Source organism: Leptidea sinapis, chromosome 10 (assembly GCF_905404315.1).
Source record: "Leptidea sinapis chromosome 10, ilLepSina1.1, whole genome shotgun sequence".
NCBI classification, from domain to species: Eukaryota; Metazoa; Arthropoda; class Insecta; order Lepidoptera; family Pieridae; genus Leptidea; species Leptidea sinapis.
The window spans coordinates 11,157,396-11,175,807 of record NC_066274.1 but is presented as its reverse complement, the minus strand read 5'-3'; the positions used below and the strand labels follow the sequence as shown (position 1 = coordinate 11,175,807).

Genomic DNA, 18,412 nt, shown 5'->3' with positions numbered 1-18,412 from the left:
CACTTCAAAAATATAATTCAAAGCATCTTGCATTTTTATTTGAAACAGACATCTCACACAATGCCACCACGTCATAGAGCAAAACAACGGTTAGCCTACGTATGCTACTTCCTCTAAGAATATCAATCGGTTAAAATACCAATTCAATGGCTTGGGCATGATAAACACTAAAATAATAATAAACGGTTGTTTAAAGCTTAAACAGTCGTTCCTGATTTAAAGGTCTGTTGGTGAATTCGGCTCCGGTACATACTATGTTACCGCCATCTCTATTCGTAGTGGGTATTAAAATTGTATGTGTACCCAGTTAACTCTCAAAATATATCAATGTTTAGGGCTGGAGTCTGGACACTGGACAGTGATTGACGTTTGACAGTGATTCAGAGAATGACCTATTTTACTATGTATGTGGACTGTGGAGTCAGAGATACAGACCACGGCGTACTCTTAGATAAAAACTCGAGGTTAAATGTTGAGTCATGAGTGGATAGTGGATACTGAATTGTGCCAGGTGCTGTGAGCTGTGAGGAAATCAAAGTATCTGATTATTATTTTTAATGATAATTGATAATAATGTCTCGGTATATTCAAAGCTATATGTTGTTATTTCTTTTTATGTATATTGTTGAAATAAAGTCTGGTAAACTTTTATCATTAGACAATGTTTATCAAAAAAGTATTGCCGCCTATACCAAAGAAAGATGGTCTAAATGTATAGAATATTTTGAGGAATCATTACATCTTTATAAACTCCATAAAACCACACTAATTAACTGCAGATTAAAATGTAAAAATATACCTAATGTAATTGTAAAGGAGAATATAGAAGACTTGAAAATATATGAAAAAATTTTTAAAACTAGTCAGTGTTTGCAACAGTGTACAGATGAAGGTTTTGACAAAATTAATATGTACAGTAATACATCTGATGATATTTTGTCTGATATGCAGCAAAGAAAGCCGTATGAATATTTGCACATTTGTTACTTCCAAATGAATGCATTACCAAAAGCTGCGTCTGCAGCTTACACATTTCTTGTAGCAAACCCTTTTAATGATGCAATGAAGAAGAACCTGGATTACTACATTGATCTGCCTGAAGTTGATATTAATGAAGTAGATGATCTTGAAAGTGAAGACTATCAGATGCTGTACAGACTTGGTTTAAAATCATATAATGCCAAGCAATGGGGAGAGACAATAGCTAATATGGAAGAATCTTTAACTAATTATTTATCATGGGAAAATGGTTGTCGTGCTGAATGTGAATGGCAACCAGAACAAGAATGGTCTGTTGAAGTATCAATATTAGTATCTAATTCCCTAACATCTCTGTTAATTTGTCAGCAAAATTGTCAAAATCAGTTAAAACCTTTGTTTAATTCAGGCACTGAATTTATTGCAGATCTCCTTAATTACTTACAGATTTGTTATTATTACCTGGAACGGTTTGATGATGTGGGTAAAGCTGTAGAAAGTTATTTACTGTTATTACCAAGGGATAAAAATATGCTAGAAAATAAAGAAATGTATGAAAGTTTCATCAACAAAAGTAGCTTTGTGGAAAGATCTGACATTGTTTATTACTTTAAAAGAGATCAGTATGAAAAGGAGTTACTACAACTTTTTCATGACCAAAATGGTAGTAATTTTGAAATTAATTTGGTATAACATTATAATTGAGTAACATTACTTTCAAGCCAATATAATTTTGCATTTAGGCTGTATTTAGTTATAGCCTATAGTTGTAAAAAAGAATTATTTTTATATATTGGCTATATACATAATGAAGCTTTAGATTTATAATAGTATATTCAATCATAAATTCTATTGTGCTAAACCCTAGGTTTAATTATCTTAGACTAAAATAATTTGTTTGTGAGACAAACTTATAATAACAAGCTAGATAAGAGTTCCAAATAAAGTGCCATATAGATAAGATAATGAATACTATAATATTACATATTTTGTATTTACATAATTATACTTTATGTGAGCAGTGAGCGTGATGACCTTATTAAATGACTTTATCTGTAAATTACTTTATTTTGTATATTCCTACAAGTGAGACTGAGTGCTTCTAAGTACTTAGAAATTAATCTTTTATTCCAGAAGCAGCAGTGTATTTTGTACAGGTAACGAATTCAAGCGTAAATTTAAAGAGATAATTAGCTTAACCTGTGTTTATTTATTTTCAAAGAGGATGTAAATACTACGTCATATTTATTTGGGTCAAACTCAGTAATTGAATTGACAGATTGATCTGAAATTTACATTATCTCTGGACCTCACGTCGATAATCGATGACGTCACATTGTTGCTTTGTTACGGTGTGTAAAACAATCGGGATCACTAGGATATTATTATTAATAAATAAACGATTTATTTTTTCAATAATAGATGATTGATGCAAAGTTGTTGTGTTGTGATGACGCTGATTATTATTATAGTGATGAAACAATCAGGGTTAAGTAAAAAAAGTATTTATTTTTCTGGCAGTACTATAATAACGAGTAGCGACACAAAACAGCAGAAACTACAAAACTATTACCAACAAAAATCACATCGTAATAATGAAAACTTCAAAAACAAAGCGAAAGCACGAAAATATCACAAATGTACCACTAGCCATTCTAAAAAGATGGCTATGGCACGAGTGATGCCTCATTTCAGTTTATCTTATTAGTACTCTGTGGTTCAGTTGCACTCCGAACGTACGTCATGAATTGTAAATGTGCCTCTGTGGTACCCACTACCCAGGTTATACAATCTTATCTTTGTATCGCAACGGTATTAGTACACGCACATGTATATAAAATTAAAAAGTACCAAAATATTGCAGCAGTAAGAACAAATATTAGCATTATATTATGAACAGAACCTGCCAGTCTCTCAAAGAAAAATTTAAAGAAATAAATATTATGACTGTTCATTGTCAGTACATTTATGAAAATTTAATATACGTTCACAAAAATCGTCACCTTTTTGCTCTTAGTAGTGATTTTCATTATAAGAACACTAGAAATGAGGGATTGCTTGTAACTAATTCTAATAGGCTTCATAAGATACATAACAGCTTTAAGGGTAAATGTATACACTTCTATAATAAAGTACCAGCCACTGTTCAGGCATTATCTATAAATAAATTTAAATGTTTTATAAAAAAAATGGCTCTGTCGTAAATCCTATTACTACACTGCTGAATATCTAAATGATCGGACAGCCTGGGACTAGATTGTGATTATTTTATAGCTATAGAAATGACTGTACAATATTGTATATTTTTATTGAAAAGAGCGCAAAAAAAGAATGCTGGGAGAGTTTCTTGCGCCGCTTCTTCTGTCTCAGAGCGGCATTTGTTTCCAAAGCGGTAGTAGTTATTAGAAATGACATCAAAAAGAATTCTAAAGGAATCAATTTTGAGAAAATAAATGCCTTTTATGCACAGAGATATCGCTGCTGTCATAGCAAATCCAAAATATTAAAATGTCACGCCTCCATTTTTTGTGGGCGATTGAGCGATCAGCGGATATATTCTGTTGAGTTCGTTTGTTCACTCATTAAAATCATTACACAGTGACTCTTTTGTTAATGTTTGTCACGATGTGATTTGTTAATGTGTGTGAAATAACAAGGAGTCTAATAATTATAAAGATAAATTTAAAGTGAATGCGAACAATATAATTACAATTAACGTTATAAAAGGAAAAATAAATTACTCGAAAATTATTTTGTTGTTTTATTATTACACAAACCATTAGGGTAACTAATTATATAGTAGGTATAGGTATGTGTAGCTATAGCGTAAAAAAGTTATCAAAACATGCTAACAGATGGCGGTACACTGTCTTTCCCATTCTAATAGTTAGGTACGTCTCTCTTACTAGTATATACAAAGGTACTCTGTGGTGTGCTACCAATAGATAATCGTATTTTAAGTTCCAAAACTATGAAAATCTATAAAATAATTAATATTGTTAAAAGTACATTATACTACGTAGGTAGGTAAACTCCTAGTTAATACCATCGCTAAATATTTAATTATATTGGGACTATACCTATACTGGCAATACTGAAGTCTTTTAAGTGGCAAGACCAAAAACATTAAATGGCATTCACACTTCACACCGTTTTCTGGCTTCTGAATTATTCAATTCCAGGAAATTTGCACTTTTAGTGAGCATAATAAAATTAATACTATCAGAAGAAAAGTTAAATTAGCTATGTGATACATTAGTTAGTACTAGCCACAAGATATTTTATATGGAACTCCATAGGACATAGGTACACCACTGAAACTGAAAATCATATAAAATGACATCAGAGTCAATAAATAATATATGCATTAAAGATATCCTATTTAGTAAAGCTATACCAAATTACAAAATTCCAATAGCTACAGAGGGGTACAGAGTATTTCCATGCACTGATTGTGGAGATAAGTAAGTTATACTCAATAAATTATTAAATTTCTTGGTTTTTAATTAAGTTAATTTACCTAATCTTTTTGTTTTAGATTTTTATTTATATCAAGTTATCAGGACCATATAAACCGCAAATCATTACAAATAAAGTATATGTGCAGATATTGTGGTGCTCTAAAACTGTACTACAATAGATGCCAGCTTCTATCTCATATTCGATCACATGTTGTTAAAACTGCAACTATTAACATGGGTGATATAATCATAGAGCCTTTACTTGAAACATCAAACAAGCCAGATAAAATGAACCCAACTGATAGACTAATTATAGGATCTGAGTCAAATGATACACTTTGTATAGAATGTCAAAGTAATATATCTGATACAAAAATTGTTAGTAAGGATAGAGTTAAACATTACATGCAACACTCCGATAAGGTTTATCCATGTCCTGTATGTTTATTTACATTGCCTTCAAGCTGTGGCCTTATAGCACACCTGCGAATTCATTTAAAAAAGCCCCCATATTGTTGCCCTGAATGTGGCTTGAATTTACCTCAGAGGATAACTGTATATCCCTATAATCATGACTGTGAAGGATTTAGGATGATGAGAGTCACCTCCCGAGTTAAATGTTTTTTTGGTAGCTGCTTTCTTTTCCATCCTAACAATTACAAGAAGCATTTGAAGGATACTCATCTAAATAAAGTGTTCAAGTGTTATTGTATGCTAGCTGGATATAATGAGGCAAATGTAAGAAAACATGTTGCTAAATGTTCCTTAGGTAATGGAACAATAATAACTTATTATGAATGTCAACAATGTCCAGGAGTTGTGTTGAATACTAACCAGATACAGAAGCATTTAGATATTCATATATCCACTGAAAAGATAGTACAGAAATTTCCATGTTGGACATGTGGTAATATTTTCAGTGATGTATTAAACCTATTAATACACCAAGCAGAGAAACATTCTGCTTCAGATGAAATAAAATCATTAATAAGGTCTTCAAGCACTTGGTTTACTAAGGAATGTCAGACCTGTCATAGGAAAATAACTGTAGGGTTTGAAGAAAGTTCTGATTTTCAACTCAAATGCCCCCACTGCACTATTTCAGATGTGCAAACTGCAAAACCCCATGATCAAAATGTATCAGGTCACATAAAATGTTATGTATGCAACGCTAACGTTCAAGAAAGCTGGCTTGAAATTAGAAAGCATTTCAAGAAATTCCACAATATGGATTTCAATAACCTAAAAGTATGTGTACAGAAACTAAATCACAAAAACCTCCTGAAAAGGTCCAGTTTTAAAACATTGAATTCAAGCATAAGCAAGCCATCAATAAATAAACTTACTAAACAAGTAGTCCATAATAGAATTGACAAAACTGATAATCAAAACATATCAAAGAGTTTGGAAAAGACACACAAATGTTATTTTTGTGAGTATCACACAAAATTAAAACAAAACTTTGAATCTCATTTGAAAGCCCATAGAGAACCATGCATGGCATACCAGTGCATGGAATGTGGTAAGTGTTTTGCAGTAAAACCATCATTTTCTACACACTTATTACTAGAACATGATATCACTGATGTGGATGGATATACAATAGAAAAATGTTGTTTTAATAAAGATGTGCTAGAAAAATATCACATTGGTATCAACACACATGACAATGAGCCACTTGATAAAAATCAATGTAACATTTGTAGGGAAAAGTTTTCAGATCCTGAACTCTTGGAAAAGCATTATCGTGTACATGGAATGGCATTCTTGATAAAAAACAACCAAAAATCTAAAAATCCTTAATATCTTATAAGAAACAAAATAGTGTCATTATTCTTATTTATAAATGTTTCTAATAGCAGTAATGAAATTTTGAAATCTTGGAAAAGCATTTTCATGTACATGGACTGACATTCTTGATAAAAAACAACCAAAAATCTAAAAATCCTTAATATCTTATAAGACACTCAGTAGTCTCATTATTCTTAGTTGTAAATGTTGCTAATAGAAGTGATTAAATAAAAGTATAAAATATGCTTTTAATTAGAATTTTCTTTATTATTCTACTAAGTCTAAGTCCTAGACTACATAGTTACATATAGTTAACAAGTATAATGTTATCCTGGTTTTTTTTTCACACAATCCCTGTGTGGGTGAATGGTAAATGGTATTTGGCATCACTAGAAGAGAGTATCACAACTATATTCGTGAATTGTCTTGAATTCATTTACATAGCCTGTCAAACATTCATCAAAACAGTGTGTGTGTGATTGATTTCCAATCTGCTAAAGCGAGTCATACATGTCCTATGTCACAATTCTATAAATAACAATTATTATACATCTATATTAATCTAATTCAGTTTTAAGTTGGAACATAGACTAAATAAATTATTGTAAAACAACAAGCTCATTATATACATCTTATTTAGAAGTAAAAGAAAGAAAGTTTTATTTTTTAATAATAAGTTTTTAACATAGCGAATAAACCATCAAAAGCATTTTGTTCAGACACACTTCTTAAGAATTTTGTTGTAAGGAGAGTGAAATATACAGAGGAGGAGAAAGCTTATATATCATAAGAGAGATAACTAATAAACCTACATCCAAGTCTCAGGCACTGTTTGGAGTTGCTCACTAACACTCAATGAGCCCCACCCATATCCTGAAGACATAGAAAGCATAGGAGATTGTCTTTATTTACATAAATAAAACTAGTCTTAAATTATTCAATTGATAAAAGAAGAATTTTATATGCCTATTGGTAAGAATATTTTATGATAAGCATTTGCACCTTTCAAAACTGTTCTACAATGTGGACATTTTTTATCACGACGAAGTGCTTTTTCAAGACATTTAAGACAAAACACATGCCCACATTTTGTTGTTCCTGGCTGTGTCTTTCCCAACTGTTCTAAGCAAATAGCACAAACTCCTACTTTCAAAGGCAATTCTTCTGGTGTCCTAGTTGTATTCTGCAAAATACCAATAAAATACTCAGTCATGTTTAAAACATACACCAAACAATACAAAATATGTGATTATAAATTAATTAATCTTACAACTATCACTGCTTGGCCCAGAAAAACTAATAAAATATATAAGATGAGATTTTGCCTACAGAAGATTGAGTCCATAATGATAACATGATCCTATGGCCTGGACTGTTCCCATCATAATAACAAGCTCTTAACAGAATATTCCATACAATTTAATGGTAGATAACAATTTTTAATTTGACATGTACCTCTTTAATTGTCAATTGATTGAAAGTAAACAAGAATTAAATAATAACTCAAGCTTATTACTCATTGGATACATTTTATTTATAAAAGCTAAATCTAAAATTGTACTCTGAGCCTACCAATGTCTATAAAAGGAACATTTAGAAAACAGAAAAATAACAAATAAACCACTTAAGATAATAATATGAACTCATACTTTTTCTATATTGGATCCTTGTCCAAATTGTTTAGTAGTTTTTCTAACAGCTGATGTATTCTCTTCCACATTAATAATTATTGAATCATCTGTATCATCAACTTCTATTATCGAATTGGAAAGGGCATAGTGATTTACTAAAGTAAAAGAGTCTGTTAGATCAATCACAGCCCCATTATCGTGATACTCAACCATTTTGTATCTTGATTTATAAAGTTTGAATTTATCCAATGTCCTGTTGAAGTAAATGCCTGTGTCTCGTTACAGTAAAAACTAAAAAAAAATCTTTGTATCCGTACTGATCTATAGGTTCATGAATCTTGCGACTGTAAAATAATAATATTTCTTCCGCCTTTAAAACTTACGAAAAATAAATACTTCAGACGTTTATAATCCAATCATCAATAACCTTTCTATAACACTTTTCTCCTTTTGATTTTGGGCTGTAGCACACAATCCAATGTTAAATTGATTTTAAATTTGTTTTCTAAATTAATCAAATTTAAACAATATACATACAGTTAGAGGTAGCAAAGACAGCCTAAACCACAGATGTGAGATGACAGAACAGTAGAACACTATTGTCTATTACTCAGTACTCTGGTCAAGGGTCAAAAGGGAAAAGCGCGGGAACTCTTGAATGCTTAGGGCGGTCTTTTTAACTATAAAATTAAATATTTCTATTATATTGTATATAATCCTCATATTTTTGAAAAGTATCTAAGTATTTGTATATGTTTATCATTTAATTTGTTTAGTATACGTAAAAGTTTATATATTTAGTGATTTAGGTTTGTGCTAAGAGATGTCAAAAAGGCGGAAAAAAAACAAGCCGGAACGAGATAAAGGTGAGTCTATTCTAGATTCCACCTCTGAAAGTAGCGAATACTCAGATTCGCGTACAGTATTGGAAGACCACGAGGACTTTTATTTGCCCTATAGGGTGGCCGAATATTGTCGCCGATATCCGGAAGACGCAGGTGCCGATCATGAATTTATAGTCTTCATAGAGAGTGTCACTGAACAGCCACTTGGTAGTCGTGACATGCTAACTATTAGTAGCTACTTATCGCGCTTCTAAAGGCATTATAAAGGCAAATATCTTAAGAAACTCAACAAATATAAGATAGGAGTAGTGTTTAAACGATCCAATTTGGTTACTACATTCCTAGACAACACGACATATTTAAGGGAACAAAATATTAAGGCGTCCATCCCAGCTGGTGCCACTGAAAATATGATGTCAACTGCAGCGCGACAAGGACAAATAGTATGTGTCATAGATTTATCAACCAGAAGTTTAAGAACCGTATTTGCATAATAAAAACACAGAATCATTCACCAGATATGATTTTTTACTGAGTCATGTCTAATTCATGAGTTCATGTAATAAAAGTTATAAAGTAGTAAAACTACATTTAAATTAGGTGTTATTGATTTAAAAAATAATAATATTGATTATAAATAGCCATAATGATGATATAAATTATTTGTACTAATAATAAAAAAATTCAGACATATCAAAACAAAACCAAAATGTATTAACAATAAGGGTTCCATTTTTACAATTTTACTAATGACGGCTCCCAAAATGTTTTAAGTTTACATATATTATTTCTTATATATTATATTATTTATGAATGTATTTCTATTGAGGGTTTATTACAATAAGATAATGGGAAGAATATGATCAATTGATTCTTCTGCAGTTAGCAAGGGATATACCGAAAGGGCAGTGTTACTGAAAAAACTCCTATGCAAGCAGATAGCACTTACTGTCTACGTCCGCTACCTACACTAAAACTTGTTTTTGTAGTTTGATAGTTCAGCTCTACGCACTTGTTTTTAAAAAAAATATTAAATTTCATATTACTTTTACTACCACAACGCCTCTTTTACATCATATCCGAAATTGTCCTAAAATATACTACCTCGATCATCCCGCGGCAGACAGGGTAGTTCTGGTATATTCGGAGTATTATCGTATCGTTCCAAATGTGTCGATGTCGATTTTGCGAGTAGACCTCCTGGTTACGTTACATACATTCCAAGATTAAGTACTAATAAAATATCAAATAGCCTGCTATTACTAATCTCATTCTATAACACCTTTATTATAAGACTTTGAAAGCCAGAACTTATTATTATCATCATAATATTATTTAAGAAAGACGCTCACAAGAAAACTCAAGTTCCGCAATCAAGCGGTTACGAACGCTATGTATTCTGCCTACGATTTCACTTCTGGTTGATTAATCTATGACACATACTATTTGTCCTTATCGCGCTGCAGTTGACATCATATTCTCTATCTTGCTCGAACCACCACGTTAATAATTCGAGATTTATTTGTAAATAAGAAATAAAATCGTGATAAAATACAAATACGACGTTCTTTTATATAATTTCGTATGGTATGAAATACCTTCACTCTTATATAGCTTGCAAACATAGTTTTTACATTTTCTTTAAACACAGGTTGGCATTTTAGATTATTATTGTCACGCCACGAAAACGTTCCGCTTAGCTCGCTGCTATTAGCCGACTAAATGAAATTACGACAATTGTCTGAATTTGTCTGCAACATTTAGCGCGCGCTAGTGCGATATCTACCTCTTTATTGTATATTATATAATTGAGTTCAGCTGATTCATATCGTCCTATCACACTTAGCTCGTGTGTTGGTAAAATTTTTGAACAATTAATAAAACAGAGATTAATATTTTATATTGAAAGTAACAACCTCTTACCTAATAATCAATTTGGATTTCGATGCGGTCGTTCTGCTTGTGAGAGTCTACGGCATTTTTGTCTTGACATCCATAGTGCCCAGATTGACAATAAGATATTGGCTGGTGTTTTTTTGGATGTTGTAGGAGCAATTTAATAATGTTGATTTAGAACAATTATCATCCATTCTTCTATCCTTAAATGTCCCTGAAAATATAGTTAGTTGGATATTCAATTTCTTTCATGGTCGTAAACTTTATGTTAGAGTCAATAACCAATTAATAGGTCCTCGATATTCATATAGAGGCGTATCGCAGGGCGGAATTTTGAGTCCATTGCTCCTTATAATCCTCATAAATAAAAAATAAATATTGTCTTGGGTAATAGAGTTTCTAACCTCCAATATGCTGATGATCTAGTAGTGTAAAGTTCAGGACTTAATTTATCAAATGTTGTGTTAGATCTTAATGTAGCACTCAAAAAATTGGAGCTATAATTTCTAATATCCTAGTCTTGAGGTCAGTATTGACAAAAGCAAAGTAGTAATATTTTCAAAGCATTCTATAAGAATAAGAGTTGCAAAAATATATTATGGTACTCAGGAAATTTCAACAGATAATTCAATAAAGTTTTTAGGAGTTACCTGCAATATTCTGAAATCATTAGCTGGTACATATTGGGGTGCAGACCCACGCATCTTGCTAACACTATATAAGTCATTAGTCCGTAGCCATTTTGAGTATGCCTTCTTTTGTTATGGTGGAGTAATTACATTAGTGAATAAATTAGAAAAGATACAAAATAAATGCTTAAGGAGCATAACAGGCGCTTTTAGGTCTACTCCTATTATATCATTACATGTAGAATGTAATATTCCCCCACTAGCTCTTAGATTCAAATATCTACAAACAAAATTCTTTCTCATATTAACTTCTATTAATAATCATCCACTCCTATTGAAGATACAGGACTATATTAACCGAACTGACAATAATTCCTACTATCAAGTAGAAGGCATCTCCGATTTGTTACATTTTTCTTGTGATCATAATCTATTTTCTAGTATTCTTTGGCCATGTTATTTAAATTCTTATAATTCAAAATATACACCTATTAAAATAATTATTAATGAATCATTAAAATATAAGGAAGATGTATATAGTATGCTGTCAGAGTGGCAAAATTATAACCAACTTTATACCAAACAGTATAATAATATATAGGGAAAAGAGAGCCCTTTCTACAGCTCACGAAAGTTAGCCCCCAGATTTTTATTTTTTTTTTATTACATCGTTAGTTCGCCATTTGTTCTTGATTGTTCTCTATAAACATTTGTTTGTTCTCGATTTATTTATTTAAAAAAAAATATTAAAAATGTGCCCTTAAGTTAGCCCCCCCTATCCCATTTTTTAATATTTTTTTAGCAATACGGGTCAATAAACCTCTGTTTATGATTGTTCATGTATAACAAACGTTTGTTCCCATTTGACATTGTTTATTAATTAATTATTTTTAATTACTCGAATATTTGTATTCTAAATACTTGCACTGCGCATGCGTCAACTTTACGTTTAGACTTTTAACGCGGTCTTTTTGAAAATTATAATGACAAGCACAGTCATTAAATTGAAGTTATAGGATATATTTTTACAAGTATATCGTTTTAGACAATTGTGATTTATAAGCTAAAAATAATTATTATGAATTTTAACTAATACAAATCTTGTATATAAAATTCTTGGATAAATTATTATCAGTCAACAATATTTTGAGTGTATTTTTCAATTTTCTTATCGGGAAATTACAAGAAACATTGATTTTCTTGTTAAATAAATTGATTTTTATGAATTCAAATTCGATAAAATTTTTTGTTCGATTCAACATGAACAAAAGTTTCCAAGAGGTTAACTTTGAAACATGGACCCCCAATAATGATTGTTTGTAAGAATTATACGTCGTTAATTATTAATTAGTCGATTAATGTATGACATTGTAGTTAACGATCGAAACATCGTTATTATTTAAAAAAAAATCTGAATCGTTTCCAATCAATAACTCCCACTGAAAAAAAGTACTAAATATTGATTAATTTTATAGTTCAACTATCTTGTCGTAGATGTTAATTATCGTTGTTCAAAGAATTATGGAACTATAAATTATTATGATTTTTAAACAATTAAACATAAGTAAAGGCATATACTGATTTACTAGTGAATAAAGTTGTTTCCACACTTCTAATACAATTATAGTAAAGATAATATTTGATTTATATTTGCATGCGCATGCGCATGCGCAATGCAAGTTTTTGCAAATTTGTATTAAGGTAATTAAAAATTATTAATTAAACAAAAAAAAGCAATTAAATGTTAGAACAAACAATATTTACTAAAGAACAAACGTCAATGTGTATTTACAAACTAATATTGAGAGAAAAATATTAATAACTTTGATTGCGGGGGCTAACTAAAGGGTATGTTTTTAAATAAACAACAAAAGAACAAACAATTATTTATGGCGAACAATTAAGAACAAACTACGAACTAACGATATGCGATATTGAAAATTCAAAAATAGAAAAAAAAATTTTTTTGGGGGGCTGAGCCCCTCTCTCCGCATTATGTCTGTTTGAAAACTAGCGCCATCTGAATATTGGCCCCCTTATTTATATTGAAAATAACTATAATATATTAGCTCGAAATTATGAAATTCATTTTTAATGTTGTGACGCAATTAAATAACTAACTCTACTTTTTAATGTAGGTATTTCAATTTTTTACCATGTTGAAATTGCGCGTAGAGTTAGTTATTTACTTTTGCCACAACATAGAACATAAAGGATAGTTTAATAAAAAGTTATAAGAAAAAGCAATGTTTGCATATTATTTTTTATTTTTAAAATGTTTATGTTTATCATAATATTGTTGGGCAGCTGTTTTTGTTTCGTCTTCACCCACATATGTTAATTTTCCGGACAAAATTCGATTGATCGATCTGCACCACCTTTTAACCTTGCTTTGAAAGATTGTCCTTTTTTTTCGCAAGCGCGATATTTCTGCTTGAAGATGCTTGATCTTTGTGCACTGTGGAGCCATTAGATCTGTGAAAGAATGTTTAATTTACAAATTGTATAGTATAATATATATATAATATACAACGTGAACCAGAAAGGGTATAACATCCCTTCAATAGTACGTTATTTGGGTCATATGCAATAGTATGGTGATGTTTAAGTTTTAATAAATAAATAAAAAATAAGAAAAAACTTCCCCACGAAATAAAAATATTATTTTTCAATTTCTTTTCTTAGACAACCTTAACTTTTAAAGAGACTGCCAGTTTTAGGCGGGGCCTTTGTTTATAAACAGAATGGGGTCACCTACCTATGAACTTAAACATAAACAATAATCTATGATTAAGGAGTATGCACACTACATGAAATGTGGCTATGTATTTATTCATTCATTTTTTACTTCCTGTTATTGCGAAACAAATAAACAAAATAAGAATTTACATAACATTACACAGTTTCACATCTGTATTCCTGAAGGGTTAGAGGTGTATTTTTCCACCCACGTTTCACAATGTTTAATTCCCACGTAATTGGGGGTGAGCATCTACATTTCTGAACTGCTGTGAGTGAGTGAGAAGCTGGGCTGCTAGTGAGAAGTTTACTACGAAAAACTCAATAACTGCCCCATTCCAGGCCGGGTAGAAAACCCGGTCCGGGAATGGAGTACCTATTATTAATAAGAGGATGGTCAAAGAAAGGTCCATATTTGACAAAAAAAATCCGTGAAGAACAATTTCTTAATAGGAGTCTATTAGAATTATCATTATTGGATAAAACATTTTTGAATTTAAATGTCAAGTCTCATTTGCCCAGTAATAAGAAGAGCTACAGTGCCATTCAGACCAAACCATAATAATGCTTACACATTGTAACTTGAAGAAAACTTCAAATAATTCTACATTGAAGTGCTTTCGTAATAACTTATCAAAAATGTGAACTCATTTAATTTCGAACATAATAAACAAATCTTGAATTAAAAATGGTGCAGTGTGTAGGGTGCCTTTAGAATAGACATTTACACACACACAGAGCAGTAAATATCGTGTTTCAAAGCACTATTCAAAGAGTATTAACGCAGACAGGCCGATCTTTTCAACCTAACATATTTAATTAAACACAAAATGTAAAAACACAGTTACAATTACTCTAGTTTTTATCTTTTAAACGTGTTTCATTTAAATGTGTAACACTCGCGGAAATCAGAGTAAATACTAACATAACATAGTTTCATAATCAGATTAGAATTAACTATCTTTATTGGGTAATACATAACTACAGTAAATACAAATTTAGAAGTATTTTCAATGTCAGCTAAAGCAAATGCACATACAAAATAACTTTGTCTTCATGGCAAAATGAGAACACAAATTGCTACACAGCTGCAATGAATAGTAGGCATTTTACTATTATCTGATATTATGTCACATCTACGTTTTTCATCTGTTTTAGGTCAAAGAGAGTTCAAAACCATTACAAGAATCTTGCTGATTTTTGTCCCCAGCTCCGGGACTATGAGGGAACTACTTTGCCCACCTAGACAAAAGATCATAAACTATGCCAAATTTCATACAAATTTATTCAGCACTTTTTGGATAAAAAAGTATAAAAACAATATTTTCAAAAGAAATCAGAATCTTTCCCATTTGTAATATTAGTATAATAATACTAATACCTTTTCCAGCTGTTCCTTTAGGCTTGCTAATAAAACTATAATTATGTTCCAGCATCAAGCACCTTGCTGAAGTAAATTGTTGAGATGCATCTGAAATTGGAAATAATACTTATGTAGTTTGTTGCCCACTTTGTCAGAGTGAATTTTAACTATACTTTTCAAATCATTTAATTTATAATTATTTAAATTTAATCAATTTATCATTAATAATGGAGAAAAATAAAAATAAAACCAAAAATCAAATCATAATGAAGTAGCACTCAGAAAATGTAGAACCAGGGCAGCATTTCTTAAGAGTCTAGAGCTCAAATTGAATCACAAGTTGAAATAAGCTGTCAAACAAAACCATTATAGAAAAAAAGACATACTGACACTACTCACAAATTTTAAAATTATAAAATTTTGGTTTTATTTATGGTTTAGTTGTGTATAATAGATAGAAATATATTATATAATATTTTGGTATGTGTTCAAAACAAAGTATAATCATTAATTTATATATTTATTATTATTTATAATAGCCAACAAATTGAAAAAAATATGTGAATTTTACCTGCAGCCACAGGTTGGAATGTTATTGAAGTTGATGCTTTTTCTAAAATAAAGTTGCTCACATATAGCTCTGTAAATAATAAACATAATAATAGATTAATGATTATTTATTATTTGTATGCCACAGAGAACCGGAGAACTTTTATTGTGATTTGTAAAATCTTATGTAAATGACATGAAATTATGAAGACTATATTATATGAACACATGACATTAAGATCAAGATCAAATGTGAGATTTTCAATCAATAACATTTTATGGGCCCAAGATTTTAAAATTACAACCAAGAAATACATCAAAATTTTGTATGTGTATGTCCATAAATATCAATAATTTTAAGAAGATACATAAAAGACATGGGATTAAAAGCAGAACAAAATCAAATTTTCAATTTCTAGGCTAAATTTTGACAGATTTTTATCAGCAATTGAGTTTGACTTTATATTCATTCTGAATATTTTATTCGAAATAGGATATAATATCACTTACAGAAAGTCAATACTACCTATTGGAAAAAGTATACCTCAGACCTGATAAGATACTCAGCGGGCTTCTTTTTTTGCGCAAATATGGTTACAATGTTAAATCATACAATAAAATTTATTATTTAATACCCTGAGGGTGGCCGCTCCATGCCATTTCTGTGGTATCATTAAGAATGTCACTTATGTTATAGTAACCTTTACGACATTGTAAATAAGTTTTATAAATTATTTACCTGAACAGTCTTGCTGTATTATTGTAGGCAGTAAATGTTGTGTGGATGAAGCCTGTCCTAAGATTACTTGACTCTGTAGTTGTCCTGAAAAATAATGTGAATATGTAAATATTATGTTTCATTATTAAATGATTATCATTGAGTTGAAACTGGTTAGTTTCAGCTAGAAATGCAACCATTGAATTTTGTAATCACAACTGTGTAAGAAAATCAGGTGTTTCCGGAATGATACAATATACCTTCAAAAAAACCATCAACTCAACAAAGATTCTTAGTGGTGTGACTAAATCTGTCAGAATAAGGAATAGAATCGAATATTAACTCAATATGTGTTAAATTAGAGGACTTACCAGGCAGATGAAGCATTTGAACTGGCAATGTGCTTAGCCGTTGATTACGATTTCTGTGTTTGTCAGAAAAGTGTATATCACAAATTCTCTTCTTCTTATAAAATTCAAAATCAGATGTTTAAGGGTTTCCACCAACAAGACTGACCCAAGTTTTAAACTGCTCAGGAAATTTGACAGCATCTGGGGAACAATGCATTGGAATCTCTGAAAATAATAAATAACATTATTAAATAAATTGAGTGACTATTAAAGCCATCAGATAAATTGTGATAACATAGTGTTATGACCATTGGGCTAGTATTAGATTTTGGACTCATATATTGACTTTTCTCTTGATAAGAATGGTGTCAGAAGCCAGCACAGCTGTCAATTTTTATTAAACCATATAAGTCAGGGGGAGTCTGAAGTCTGACATAAGGTGATTTGAGGGATTGGAGTTTAATCTTTGGGGCAAGATACAGAAAACCGGTATGTTTATAATAGCTAGCTAAGCCTAGCTTTTATATAGTTTTAACCATGATTGCAAATTCGATCTACGGACCGGTAGTAGAACCTGAGAGTAGAACAAACCTTATATAATAATTTATTTATCACAAGATTAGTCAATAAACTATACTGTTAAGATTTAAGAGAATAATTTACTTACCACGTAGCGCACAACCGAAAGCACAACGTCTCGGCATTACACCAAAGTTCATAAATTCCACAAACAAAAGTGTCTCTGTCACAAAAAGTAGAAATTCACAGAATTAGGAGATTTTTGGAGTAAATTCGCAACAGCAAGGCGGAGGAACACAAGGCTCGACTCGACCCACTTACACTTCGATTTCAATACCAAAAATATGCAAAATGGAACACGAGAGCTACATACAAGGGCAAACGTTAGAAGTAGCCATTTTATGACCAGTGGGCAGGTTTCAAAGCGAGTGACAGCTGACAAAGCTTTAATTTTGGGGCCAATTATCAGAGGGCACTACAGTTTTCTGAAAACGTCACTTTAAGGCGACGGTCCCACCCCTGCTTTATACTGATGGATCTAAAAGTAATACTGCTATCTCTATGGCAGTTTATGACATACAACTGCGGAGTGGGTTCGGTCATAGGTTAAATACCTTGGCTAGTATATACACAGCAGAATGTGCTGCCATATATGCTGCTCTAGAATATATTGGAGAACAGTCATATAATAATTGGATCGTTATAACAGATAGCATGAGTGTTTTAAAAGCTTTACAATATCCTCAATGTAATGTTACAACTAATTTCATCATTTATAATATTAGAGACAAATATCAATGCTTATCCACCCGTGTTGCTGAGTCACTTCTTCTGGAAAATGTTATAGGATGTCAACAAAGTTTCAATTTTAGTTTTGTTAGCCCTGGACAAATAATTGAAACTTTTAAATCTCTAGACATGAAAAAAACTGCTGATATATGGG

At 30.9% G+C, this 18,412-nt stretch overlaps 3 protein-coding genes and 1 long non-coding RNA gene across 5 annotated transcripts; 2 read left to right on the top strand and 2 right to left on the bottom strand.

Moving 5' to 3' along the window:
- The first annotated feature begins 202 nt into the window (after nucleotides 1-202).
- Nucleotides 203-2,023, top strand: LOC126966456 (cartilage-associated protein-like). The gene has a single exon (XM_050810498.1). It carries the CDS (start codon nucleotides 574-576, stop codon nucleotides 1,669-1,671), a length of 1,098 nt encoding a protein of 365 aa, XP_050666455.1. The 5' UTR covers nucleotides 203-573; the 3' UTR covers nucleotides 1,672-2,023.
- Nucleotides 2,024-4,026: 2,003 nt separating this feature from the next.
- Nucleotides 4,027-6,471, top strand: LOC126966455 (zinc finger protein 687a-like). The gene is made up of 2 exons (XM_050810497.1): nucleotides 4,027-4,442; nucleotides 4,517-6,471. The coding sequence occupies exons 1-2, from the start codon at nucleotides 4,315-4,317 to the stop codon at nucleotides 6,240-6,242; spliced, it is 1,854 nt and encodes a 617-aa protein (XP_050666454.1). The 5' UTR covers nucleotides 4,027-4,314; the 3' UTR covers nucleotides 6,243-6,471.
- On the bottom strand, nucleotides 6,472-8,410 carry LOC126966459 (LON peptidase N-terminal domain and RING finger protein 3-like). Its single transcript, XM_050810505.1, has 2 exons — nucleotides 7,880-8,410; nucleotides 6,472-7,413 (listed from the first exon to the last, which is right to left on the bottom strand). Exons 1-2 carry the CDS (start codon nucleotides 8,072-8,074, stop codon nucleotides 7,189-7,191), a joined length of 420 nt encoding a protein of 139 aa, XP_050666462.1. The 5' UTR covers nucleotides 8,075-8,410; the 3' UTR covers nucleotides 6,472-7,188.
- Nucleotides 8,411-13,476: 5,066 nt separating this feature from the next.
- On the bottom strand, nucleotides 13,477-17,882 carry LOC126966460 (uncharacterized). Of its 2 annotated transcripts, none has more exons than XR_007729739.1 (6): nucleotides 17,618-17,882; nucleotides 16,972-17,175; nucleotides 16,622-16,705; nucleotides 15,905-15,973; nucleotides 15,352-15,441; nucleotides 13,477-13,706 (listed from the first exon to the last, which is right to left on the bottom strand). It is a non-coding gene; the product is annotated as an uncharacterized LOC126966460 (long non-coding RNA). The 2 variants fall into 2 exon arrangements; XR_007729740.1 differs by lacking the exon at nucleotides 17,618-17,882 and adding an exon at nucleotides 17,259-17,297.
- Between the last annotated feature and the right edge of the window lie 530 nt (nucleotides 17,883-18,412).

Coding starts and splice junctions, on each gene's coding strand:
- LOC126966455 (XM_050810497.1), top strand. CDS start 4,315: ATGACATCAGAGTCAATAAATAATATATGCATTAAAGATATCCTATTT. Junction 4,443..4,516: donor TGCACTGATTGTGGAGATAA/GTAAGTTATACT, acceptor TTTTTGTTTTAG/ATTTTTATTTATATCAAGTT.
- LOC126966456 (XM_050810498.1), top strand. CDS start 574: ATGTCTCGGTATATTCAAAGCTATATGTTGTTATTTCTTTTTATGTAT.
- LOC126966459 (XM_050810505.1), bottom strand. CDS start 8,074: ATGGTTGAGTATCACGATAATGGGGCTGTGATTGATCTAACAGACTCT. Junction 7,414..7,879: donor AAGGATCCAATATAGAAAAA/GTATGAGTTCAT, acceptor GGTATTTTGCAG/AATACAACTAGGACACCAGA.